Below are 13,184 nucleotides of genomic sequence, written 5' to 3' on the forward strand. Positions count from 1 at the left end.
AGGTTCATATGCTAATTTCTTAGACCTTGAAGACTGCCTCTAATCTGAATACATTTTAACCACTAGAGGGCATTAGTTCACATGTTTCATATAGATAACATTGAGCTCATGCACGTAAAGTGACCTAGGAGTTAGCACTGATTGACTAAACTGCATGTCTGTCAAAAGAACTGAAATAAGGGGGCAGTCAGCAGAGGCTTAGATACAAGATAATTACAAAGGTAAAACATGTATTATTATAACTGTGTTGGATATGCAAAACTGGGGAATGGGTAATAAAGGGATTATCTTTTTTTTTAAACAACAAAAATTCTGGTGTTGACTGTCCCTTTAACGAAGCGGGAAAACGCCATTTTACTCTGCACTCCACAGCTTATAAGCCATACTACGCAACCAAACCAACTGCCCCAAACATATAAAGTGCCATCCTGCACGAAACGGCAAATGCACCTTAAAAGGGACACTGTACCCAAAAAATTTCTTTTGTAATTCAGAAAGAGCATGCAATTTTAAGCAACTTTCTAATTTACTCCTATTATTAATTTTTCTTCGTTCTCTTGCTATCATTATTTGAAAAAGAAGGCATCTAAGCTTTTTTTTGGTTTCAGTACTCTGGACAGCACTTTTTTATTGGTGGATGAATTTATCCACCAATCAGCAAGGACAACCCAGGTTGTTCACCAAAAATGGGCCGGCATCTAAACTTACATTCTTGCATTTCAAATAAAGATACCAAGAGAAAGAAGAAAATTTGATAATAGGAGTAAATTAGAAAGTTGCTTAAAATTTCATGCTCAATCTGAATCACGAAATAATTTTTTTGGGTACAGTGTCCCTTTAATAGCAGAAGTAGCTTCCCTGACCGGTCAGCAAAACCTTTTGTGATACTGGCAAGAAGTTCGGGGAAGTAATTTTAAGGGATGTATAATTTATTGCTGTGAACCATAATCTAGGAAGGAAGGCCAGATCTGACCTGAACCAAAAGACCTCTTCAACGCTACGCAGCATTAAATACCATGTGATGACTCATTAAGCAAATTATATTACATATTAACAGAGGAAACTATAATAATAATCATAGGCATATCATCCACATGACATAAGGCAATATTACAAAGATCTCCCTTTAGCGACATAAGCAACTCCTCACTCCTCCTATAATGAAGAATAAGTCCCAAACAGTTAAAGGGACACTGTAACCAAATTTTTTCTTTTGTGATTCAGATAGAGCATGCAATTTTAAGCAACTTTCTAATTTACTTCTATTATCAATTTTTCTTCGTTCTCTTGATATCTTTATTTGAAAAAGAAGGCATCTAAGCTGAGGAGCCAGCAAATTTGTGGTTCAGAACCATGGACAGCAATTGTTTATTGGTGTTGCCCAATCAGCAAGGACAACCCAGGTTGTTCACCAAAAATCGTCCGGCATCTAAACTTAAATTCTTGCTTTTCAAATAAACATACCAAGAGAATGAAGACAATTTGATAATAGGAGTACATTAGAAAGTTGCTTCAAATTGCATGCTCTATCTGAATCACAAAAGAAAAAATTTGGGTACAGCGTCCCTTTAAAGACTGTCTCTCACGTTCTCAATCTAGACAGAAAACAATTGAGGCCTCCATGACTCCTACGGGGCATAGCTCACCCTCGACAACAGCCGAGCAGACGGAGGCTTCACAACTAACCACGCCAAACAAAGAGCTACTTATTCACATTAAGGCATTATTTCAAGAGGAGCTCAAAACGGCACTAAAAGATCTAAAACAAGACATAAATCGACATTGGAGGACGCACTACTGAACTAGAGGAGAAGTTGGACGATGTGGTAGAAGAAATACCTAATATACACCACATGCTGAGAGAACATGAAATTCAGATACAGAGACTAGAGGACCAGGTAGAAGACCTTGAAAATAGGTCCAGGCGATCCAATATCCGCATAAGAAACCTAGCAGAAAGCTACATCAACCTTCCTGAAACGCTTCTGAATCTGTTTCATCAGCTTCTCCCAGATGTTGACAATACCATGTTCCTGATGGACAGAGCACACAGGGCCCTCTCGAGGCCTCCGCAGCCCTCTATGGCTAGAGATGTCATAGTGAAACTACACTATTGCCATATCAAAGACCAACTCATCAAAGCAGCAAGATTATCACCTACTCTGTCATTTGAAGGGCAACAGATTCAAATATATACAGACCTTGCTCCTGTTACACTCTGAAAGCGAAGAGAATTTAAATCCTTATGATTCTCAATAACTCCCAGATCAAATATAGATGGAACTTTCCTTTCCGCCTAATCTTCAAACAACAGAATGTTACCTACTCCTGTACAACACTTGAAGCGGGGCAAAGATTATTGAAGAAACTACACCTTACTCCAGACCAACAAGAACAGCTGCCTCTCCCCAAACCACAAAGAAAAACATTTCAGAGAGAATGGACACCTGTGACTAGGCAAAAAAAAGTCAAGAAAGGACTCTAGAGACCCTAAAACACCAGAGAGGGCCGAGCTGGCCCACGAAGATGAAAGTGCACCGACTTGACTTAAGTATCCTATCCTTTTGTTACTTCTCATATTGTTATTATAAATGAGACTCTCAGTTTGAAGGTTGACAACTCTGTTTCTTGAATAACTACTGGTTATGCTTTCTAGGTATGCTAGAGACACTTCGATATGTCATTATTTATTACTTAATAATTAATAAAAAAAGGGCCTAATATGGCAGTCACCCTTCCGCACAGGCGGAAACCATTTCTTCCCCACCTGCCTCCCAACCTTATCCCCACCCTCTCTCCTTCTCCCTCCATTCCCCTTCCCTACCCTAAAAATATGTCTTCCTATTATCCTTCCTAAAATGCCTACCTTATTGTACAGTTATCTGTTACTGCCTTTTTAAGTACCATGATCAGGTTTCCTCATAAAAGAGGATGTTAGGACCAGCCATGGTCCAGTTGCTATAGTTGATACACTGTTATTTATGTTTAATTTACCAAAAAAAAGGTTTTATGTATAACCATTCTTATTAGCATTTATCATTGTACCAAATGACTCTCAATAAGTCTTTCAGTGCAACATCGAAAGATACCCTATCTCTAACATGAATCTTTAGAGAAATACATCTACCCCATCAGGCTAGTCAGCTACAGACTCTCAAACAGCCCACCATTGAAACTATAGATCTCACAGGAAATACTACACCCATCATACATGGAACCTTTTAAAATAATATCACATAATGTAAGGGGCTTACATTCCAATGTCAAGAGAAAGAAGGCGATCACCGAGTATAAATCCCTCAAAGCGCATATTACAGGGAAGAGGAAATAATTACAGACAAAGAGGGAAGGTACCTCATAGTTAAGGGCTTAATTCACAATACCCCCATTATCATTTGCAATATTTACGCACCAAATGAGGATCAGGCAACTTTTAACTCTAAAATTACTTAACAGTTTACTTTATGGAAGAGGCATCGACTGATAGTTGGAGGTGACTTCAATTTGACTCTTAATAACCAACTTGATAGATCTAAACAAACCGTAGCTAGTACTCAAGAGATCGGAGCGTAACCACAGATTACTAGGTGACTTTGCACTCAACCACAACCTAATAGACGCTTGGAGGACCAAGAACAAAAAAAAACAGACTATACGTATTATTCAGCAGTGCACAATTCACATTTGAGAATTGACTATTTTTCTAAGCCAAACACTGATTCCATCACTAACACAAGCATATATACACACCCATGCCCTTGGTCTGACCATGCAATAGTTGAGGCCCAACTTCACGGCATCATAAAACATAACAGAACCCGTTCATGGGTGCTTAATCCTAGACTACTGGGAGACCCAATTGTTCTACAAAAACTTCAAAATGACATTGCACATTTTATAGCGACAAACCAGAACACTACTGATAACCCTTTGCACATCTGGGGTGCTCTGAAGGCGTTTGTCAGAGGTAATCTGATAAGCGAATCGGCAAAACAAACTAGAATCTACAGGGATAGAATAGAAACTCTTAAGACAGAAATTAATCGATTAAGAGAAGAGGAGTTAGCTTCGATACGGAAGAAAAAATCACAACTCTTAACACAAAAAAAGTTAAGAACTTGACGATTTACTCACAGATGAAGCCACTAGGTCCATTAAACTTTTAGATACACACTACTTCATACACTCCAATAAACCAGATAGAATGCTAGCTAACAAACTGAAAGAGGTGACTAGAGTCACCTCAGTTCCCCAAATACTAACTCCCACGGGACATACATCAAATGACCCTATTGAGATATCCAATACATTTGTAGACTTCTATCAGACCCTATATAACTTACCCACACCGTCTAATGAACTGACAGCACAAGACGCCCTAGATAACTTTCTAGATGCCAGCAAACTACCCTCTATCACTGAAGAAGACAGGGACACTCTGAATTCACCCATAACCCTCTCAGAGGTCTTGACAGTTATAAAAGATTAAAAAATCAATAACGCCCCAGGCCCCGACGGATACACAGGCATATTCTACAAAACGCTTAAAAACGTCTTGGCACCACAACTAGTTTCTATATTTAATGCCATAATGCTAGGAAGTGAAATCCCTAATGAAATGCTTCTGGCCAGAATCTCTGTAATCCCCAAACCGGTGAGGAACAAACAATACTGTAAGAACTATAGACCGATCTCCTTAATAAACCACAACATTAAACTTTTCACAAAAATTCTAGCTAACAGACTGAATGACCCACTGACAAGACTAATACATACTGACCAGGTCGGATTCATCAAAGCTTGAGAAGCCCCAGATAATATCCGTAACGTCATAGACTTGGTGAACTATGCCTCAGTCAACAAAATGCCTTCTCTGCTCCTGTCATTGGACGCAGAGAAGGCATATGACAGAGTAAATTGGAACTACATGCATGCTCTACTTACAAAGATTGGAGTTAGGAGCGAGTTTCACTTTGCGGTCTCGTCTCTGTACTCCACCCCTGTTGCCTTCATAAGACTGGCAGGTTATCAGTCTAGAACTTTTGCAATCCGCAATGGAACCAGACATGGGTGTCCACTCTCACCGTTACTATTTGCGTTATGTATTGAACCCCTTGCAATCAAAATAAGAGATTGCATAGACTTTATGGCAATAGGCATTCATATACCAAATATCACCAAGAAAATACTTGAAATTAATTTCTCCTTTAAATGTGCAAGCAAACACGTCAAATACCTAGGAATAAATATCTCTGCTGATATCCACAATTTATATTGATATAATTACAAGCCCCTACTGACCAATATTAGACAGCTCATGACTAAATGGTCCAAACATAGAATCTAACTTATAGGACGCATTGTGGCCATCAAAATGACGATTCTACTGAGACTATTATATCTGTTTAGATCATTACCCATTTCAATACCACACACTGACCTAAAAGCCATACAGAGGGACATTCAGGCCTTCATCTGGAATGGCAAGAGAGCAAGGATCAATAGACAAACATTAACTAGACATAGAGCATGAGGAGGGCTAGGCCTTCCACACCTTATTTCTTATTACTATGCTGCCAGAATGGCACAGACTGCCCAATGGCATAACAGGTCAGATGACATCCAATGGAGACAACTAGAAGCGGACATGATGGGAATAGATGACATAGCCAAACTATTATGGACAGCTAAGACAAACAGACCACAAGAGGGAAAAGCTACATAGCCATAGCACATACTTTGTTTATATGGGACAGGGCCACCAAACTTTTTCCACTACTAAACACTAAGTCACCTGCTGCTCCACTGATAGACCTAAATTCCTCACTAGACCAAATAGTACAAAGTAAATGGAGCAATAGAAGCCTGTTCAGAATATCAGATGCTTTCGTTAATGGAAAGCTCCTCACAATACAACAGTACAATGACCTAGACCCATCTCATACCAACCTGGTTTCATTATTTTCAATTGAGATCTAGAGTGGCAGATACCCTAGGAACGACTCCTACTCATAGCCGCACACCCTTCAAGGTTCTTTGCTTAACCAAACACAGACCGAAGAGGTCAATAGCTAAGCTATACCCTATATTCAACAAATCAGATACCATCACCAAAACAGCCTTTATGCATAAATGGGAAGATGAATTAGGTAGGAACTGGTCAGCTCAGACATGGGTGGACACTCTACGTAAAGGGACCTCATTCACCATTAACTCCCAACTACAAGAAAATTATATATAGTCTGCATTCCGATGGTATCTGCCCACCAGATTAATCAAGATGAGAGTAAAAGACAATGCACTATGCTTTAGGGGATGTGGGGAAGAAGGAACGTATTTGCACACATGGTGGAATTGCAGTAAAATACAACCCTTCTGGAAAGACATAGCTAAGTTATTAAGTGAGGTTTTCAAAAAGGAGATAGAACTTCTACCAGAACACGCAATACTACACTTCCCACTTAAAGGGACACTGTACCCAAAAATTTTCTTTCGTGATTCAGATAGAGCGTGACATTTTAAACAGCTTTCTAATTTACTCCTATTATCAAATTTTCTTCATTCTCTTGGTATCTTTATTTGAAATGCAAGAAAGTAAGTTTAGATGCCGGCCCATTTTTGGTGATCAACCTGGGTTGTTCTTGCTGATTGGTGGATAAACTCATCCTCCAATAAAAAAGTGCTGTCCAGAGTTCTGAACTAATAAAAAGCTTAGATGCCTTCTTTTTAAATTAAAGATAGCAAGAGAACGAAGAAAAAATGATAATAGGAGTAAATTATGATAATAGGAGTAAATTAGAACGTTGCTTAAAATTGCATGCTCTATCTGAACCACAAAAGAAAAAATTTGGTTACAGTGTCCCTTTAAGGGACACACTACTAACTAAAACAAACTGTTAGCACTACTGTGCACAGCTACTAGACTATGTCTTGCCAAACACTGGAATACAAAACCTCCAGGTTTCTTCCTCAGAGCGGAAAACTGATCAAATCTATAAAATGTCCATCTTAGCAGCAGACCTAACAGCATCCAAAGACCAATTCCTTGCCATTTGGGAACCCTGGATTATACACAGTGAAGCCAGGGGTAAACGCACATAGATTAATAAATGAGAGATTTCTTATAGTTGGGTAATAAATACAAAAATCTGTATGTGCACTATATTTAAACGACATGCGACTACTGAGAGAAAAGTTATTTACATTTGCTATTGGATTTCCTGTTTTCTGTTCTGGATGCAATGACAAGTTTTCAAATGTAAGATGTTAGACATGGTTTGACTTTAAATACTGGAAAAATACACTGTATTGAGAAAAAAAAGTAAACAGCTACATGTATGTTATGATATGAAAAATAAAATAAAAGCAATTTCAAAATAAAAATCCAGTAGAAAACCTTTTAAAGAAAACTTACTTAGAAGCTCCAAGTTTAGAATTGTTGGTGAGATCAGCTTGAACACCCAGTGAAAGGAGATGGGTGCAGATACCCCCCTCCCTTCCTTGCATTTGAAAAGACAGAATAGACAAACAGGAGCCAGCAGTGGTCTGTAAACACATATACATCTAACACTTTGGGGCTTGGTTTGGGAGTCTGAAAACCAGCACAATGTTATTAAACAATAAGCAAAACTATACATTGTTACAAGAACACTCCAAGATGGGCTATATAAATGGATCATCTACAAAACATTTATGCAAAGAAATGGGTTAAACACATAGGCAAAGTCCCGCTCAGTAGCCACAAACACTGCAATTCTAGAGCTGAACAGATTTGGCAGTTAAAGGGACACTGAACCCAAAAATTTTCTTTCGTGATTCAGATAGAGCATGCAGTTTTAAGCAACTTTCTAATTTACTCCTATTATCAATTTTTCTTCGTTCTCTTGCTATCTTTATTTGAAAAAGAAGGCATCTAAGCTTTTTTTGGGATAAGCACTCTGGATAGCCACTTTTTTATTCGTGGATGAATTTATCCATCAATCAGCAAGGATAACCCAGGTTGTTCACCAAAAATGGGCCGGCATCTAAACTTACATTCTTGCATTTCAAATAAAGATACCAAGAGAATGAAGAAAATTTGATAATAGGAATAAATTAGAAAGTTGCTTAAAATGTCATGCTCTAACTGAATCACGAAAGAAAAAATTTGAGTTCAGTGTCCCTTTAAGCAAGGGCAGCTGCTAATTAGCTCACCAGCTGTGTAATAGATAGCAGCAATGTTTGGCAAAGTGACTAAAATGTGTGGTCACTTTATTCCTGATTGTAGTCAAACTTGAAAGTGTTGTAAAAGGTAATAACACACACTCTCATACAACACATACCACACACACAATCTTATACAACACACATACAGACATCCCACCTCTCCCTGAAGTTCAGGGAGTCTTGCTCTTTGTAATAGCGGCTCCCCGACGTCCACAAATGAAATGCATGGAGCACAGTAGCCGGTGAAGCCACCTCCCTGAAATGAGTTTTTGCAGGTTGGGATGTCTGCATACACACACCACACACTCATATAACGCAGACACAAAACACACATTCTCATACAACACACACACTCTCATATAACGCAGACACACCACACACAAACACACTCATAACGCAGACACACCACACACATTCTCATACAACACACACAAACACAGTCTCATAACGCAGACACACCACACACAAACACACTCACACACAATCTTATACAACACACATACAGACATCCCACCTCTCCCTGAAGTTCAGGGAGTCTTGCTCTTTGTAATAGCGGCTCCCTGACGTCCACAAATGAAATGCACGGTGCCCAGTAGCCGGTGAAGCCACCTCCCTGAAATGAGTTTTTGCAGGTTGGGATGTCTGCACATACACACACTCATATAACACAGACACACCACACACATTCTCATACAACACACACACTATCATATAAAGCAGACACACCACACACAAACACACTCTCATATAACACAGACACACCACACACATTCTCATACAACACACACAAATTTCGACCCAGTTATGGATCCCGATCCATGGCTTGAAGAACCCTGCTTTAGACCAACTAACTAATGATTTTCTAGAGAGATTGAGTGTAAGTAAAAATGACATGAGCTGACAAATTAGAGCACATCATTTTTGCACTGTTTGTGCTGGTCTACAGATGATCAGTGGGACAAAAGCTTAGTGGCTGATAACCTACCACAGCTCATCTGGATTACAGTATTATACCCCACCAGAATGAAACAAACACTTAATTTTCTACAAAATGCTTTTTAATGTAATTTTTTAACTCAACGCCCCAAAACCTGAGCGCCCATCGTGTTTCCAGTAAATCAATGAGTACCCCTTTCATTTTCCTTTCGGTACCAGCCCTAGATCTGGAAACAATAGATAACTTTTGTTTTCACTAGCATTCCCTATGTACTTTGTTTCAACAAGAACATTACAAAAAAAACATAGTTGCATATAAAACATGTTACTAAATAACATTTATGTTTCTTGAGATAATATAATAAAATCAAACAGATTTTGTTTTCCACAAACTCATTGCATTGTTTAGATCAAGCCTGTAACTCCCTGGTTCGCCCCATTTCATATTCCAATAGTCTAAGCTGCTCACAGGGTTTAATGAGTCCAGGACCATTACTGCTTTTCACAACATTTTTACTAAACAAAACATTGATGACCTCATATTGACAGGAAAAACATACTACTCGTTAAACTAACCTCTGTGATACACACATTCTCATACAACACACACAAACGCACTCATAACGCAGACACACAAACACACTCTCATATAACGCAGTCACACCACACACAAACACACTCTCATATAACGCAGTCACACCACACACACACTCTCATATAACGCAGTCACACCACACACAAACACACTCTCATATAACGCAGTCACACCACACACAAACACACTCTCATATAACGCAAGCACACCACACACAAACACACTCTCATATAACGCAGACACACCACACACAAACACACTCTCATATAACGCAGTCACACCACACACAAACACACTCTCATATAACGCAGTCACACCACACACAAACACACTCTCATATAACGCAAGCACACCACACACAAACACACTCTCATATAACGCAAGCACACCACACACAAACACACTCATATAACACAGACACACCACACAAACACACTCTCATATAACGCAGACACACCACACACAAACACACTCTCATATAACGCACACACCACACACAAACACACTCTCATATAACGCAGACACACCATACACAAACACACTCTCATATAACGCACACACCACACACAAACACACTCATATAACGCAGACACACCATACACAAACACACTCTCATATAACGCAGACACACCATACACAAACACACTCTCATATAACGCAGACACACCATACACAAACACACTCTCATACTGTATAACGCAGACACACCATACACAAACACACTCTCATATAACGCAGACACACCATACACAAACACACTCTCATACTGTATAACGCAGACACACCATACACAAACACACTCTCATATAACGCAGACACACCATACACAAACACACTCTCATATAACGCAGACACACCATACACAAACACACTCTCATATAACGCAGACACACCATACACAAACACACTCTCATACTGTATAACGCAGACACACCACACACATTCTCATACAACACACACACACACACAAACACACCACACACATTCTCATACAACACACACAAGTTTCGACCCAGTTATGGATCTCGACCCATGGCTTGAAGAACCCTGCTTTAGACCAAATAACTAATGATTTTCTACAGAGATTGAGTGTCAGTAAGTGAAAATGACAGGATCTGACAAATTAGAGCACATCATTTTTGCACAGCTTGTGCAGGTCTACAGATGATCAGTGGGACAAAAGCTTAGTTGGGGCTCGATTTATCAAGCCCCTACGGCTGCAAGTTCTCATAAGAACTTGCTCGCCATAATTTATCAAGCAGCGGTCACCAGACCGCTGCTTCCCTAAGCTCTTTGCCACCTCTAAGGTGGCGAAATTCAATCTCTGTGGTCGAGTCCGACCAAGGAGATTGACAGCTCCTGCCCGCACGTGATTGGCTGTGCGCGGGCAGGGGGCGGGATTGCACGCGAGCGCAAAATTGCGCTCGTGTGCAATGTTGATTACCTACAGGAAATTTCCCCCCACACAGGGGCGCGTATATGTGCCCCTGTACGCCTCAGCTTTGATAAATCTAGCCCTTAGTGGCTAATAACCTACAACAGCTCATCTGTATTACAGTGTTATATACCCCACCAGAATGAAAAAAAACATTTATTTTTCTACAAAATGTTTTTTTATGTAATTTTTTAACTCAACGCCCCAAAACCTGAGCGCCCATCGTGTTTCCAGTAAATTAACGAGTTTCCCTTTCATTTTCCTCTGGGTACCACCAGCCCTAGATCTGGAAACAATAGATAACTTTTGTTTTCACTAGAATTCCCTGTGTACTTTGTTTCAACAAGAACATTACAAAAAAAAAAAAAAAACATAGTTGCATATAAAACAGGTTACTAAATAACATTTATGTTTCTTGAGATAAGATAATAAAATCAAAGAGATTTTGTTTTCCACAACCTCATTACATTGTATAGATCAAGCCTGTAACTCCCTGGTTCGACCCATGTCATACTCCAATAGGTCTATGATGCTCACACACACGGGTTTAATGAGTCCAGGACCATTACTGCTTTTCACAACATTTTTACTAAACAAAACATCGATGACCTCATATTGACAGGAAAAAAACATACTACTCGTTACACCAACCTCTGTGATACTATTTTAAACTTGAAAAACAAATAACATCGAGAGAAAAAAAATATTCAAAACAAGTACCACCGCCCTACCCCTGTGAGTAAAGCAGGAACAATGAGCGCGGCTGTGGGGTTGTTTATCCTACTGCAGTGGGATTGTCACATTGTCAGCAGGACCCTTATGCAGCGACAGTGCACTCACTGCGTGTCACTCACCGCGCCCTGTGATATTACTGAGACGGAACACAATCACTCACCAGCTGTGAGACTTTAAATATCAGACGCTTCATCCCAAGACCACGAATACTACAGCAGGGTTTAGTAGTAGTCAAGGCAGGCTCTGTGGTTTGCGCGTATACAGCTGGTTCAGCCATGGCTGTCACTGATGGTAGTTTCGGCCTTGTGAATTGAGCTGCGGTGAGCCTCACTATGGTGCTTCCGTGACTCTGTGCACTTCCTCGTTCGTTTTCAAATTCACACTAGAAAATGGAGAACTAAAAGTGAAACCAAATGTGATTGTAAAACAAGACTTTTTGTTATCCACGCGGTTGCCAGACATGGTTGCAACAATGCAGCCCCTAGTGGTATTACGTTTGTTTTTAGATTATAATGATGAATATTACATACATTACAAGACGTTTTATTTTGAACCTAATCCTATGTGGAGGTTAATTATAAATGTGTATATATATATATATTAGGGGAATCATATGGGTATGACTTGGAAGTACAGACAGGAAGGATTTTTGGCCTGGATCTTGCTTTACTTCATGCAGGATAGCATTTTGGCTATAATCTTCCTGACCTCACACGGGTTAGCCCCCCCATATTCAAAATTTAAACAAATGATCATTCCATTTGTTAGATCAGGTTAGATCAACTGTTTTTTTCGTTAGATCTACTCTAAAATATGAAATATTAACAATCTTTTTCAGGGGGGGCTAACCCGTAGCCAGCCCCCCCTCAACAAAAATTTGGACAAAATGTTATTGATTATGATAGCTCCACGTTAGATCAGGTTTGATCAGCCAAAAGTTTTGTTAGATCCAGTCTAATTACTGAGATATTGCATTTTTAATGAGGGGGGGCTAGCCCCCCCTCAACTGAAATCTGGACCAAATTTGATTGATTTTGATAGATATACATTAGATCAGGTTAGATCAACTGTTTTTTTTGTTAGATCTATCACGCAAGCAGCGGTATTCACAATCCTAGTTTGTGTGCGGGGGAGGGGTGATTCCCGGGTTAGCCCCCTCTCAACTGAAATCTGGACCAATTTTTATTGATTTTGATAGATATACATTAGATCAGGTTAGATCAACAGTTTTTTTCGTTAGATCTATCACGCAAGCGGCGGTATTCACAATCCTAGTTT

The 13,184-nt window shown here is 39.5% G+C and overlaps 1 protein-coding gene across 1 annotated transcript in view; it reads right to left on the reverse strand.

Moving 5' to 3' along the window:
- Positions 1-12,309, reverse strand: part of CMTM6 (CKLF like MARVEL transmembrane domain containing 6) — a 156,180-nt gene extending 143,871 nt beyond the window's left edge. The window contains exon 1 of the mRNA XM_053714257.1: positions 12,067-12,309. Coding sequence (XP_053570232.1) covers positions 12,067-12,183 — 117 coding nt within the window. The 5' untranslated portion in view covers positions 12,184-12,309. The remainder of the gene's footprint in view (positions 1-12,066) is intronic.
- Between the last annotated feature and the right edge of the window lie 875 nt (positions 12,310-13,184).

The sequence above is a fragment of the Bombina bombina genome, chromosome 5 (assembly GCF_027579735.1).
Source record: "Bombina bombina isolate aBomBom1 chromosome 5, aBomBom1.pri, whole genome shotgun sequence".
Classification (NCBI taxonomy): domain Eukaryota; kingdom Metazoa; phylum Chordata; class Amphibia; order Anura; family Bombinatoridae; genus Bombina; species Bombina bombina.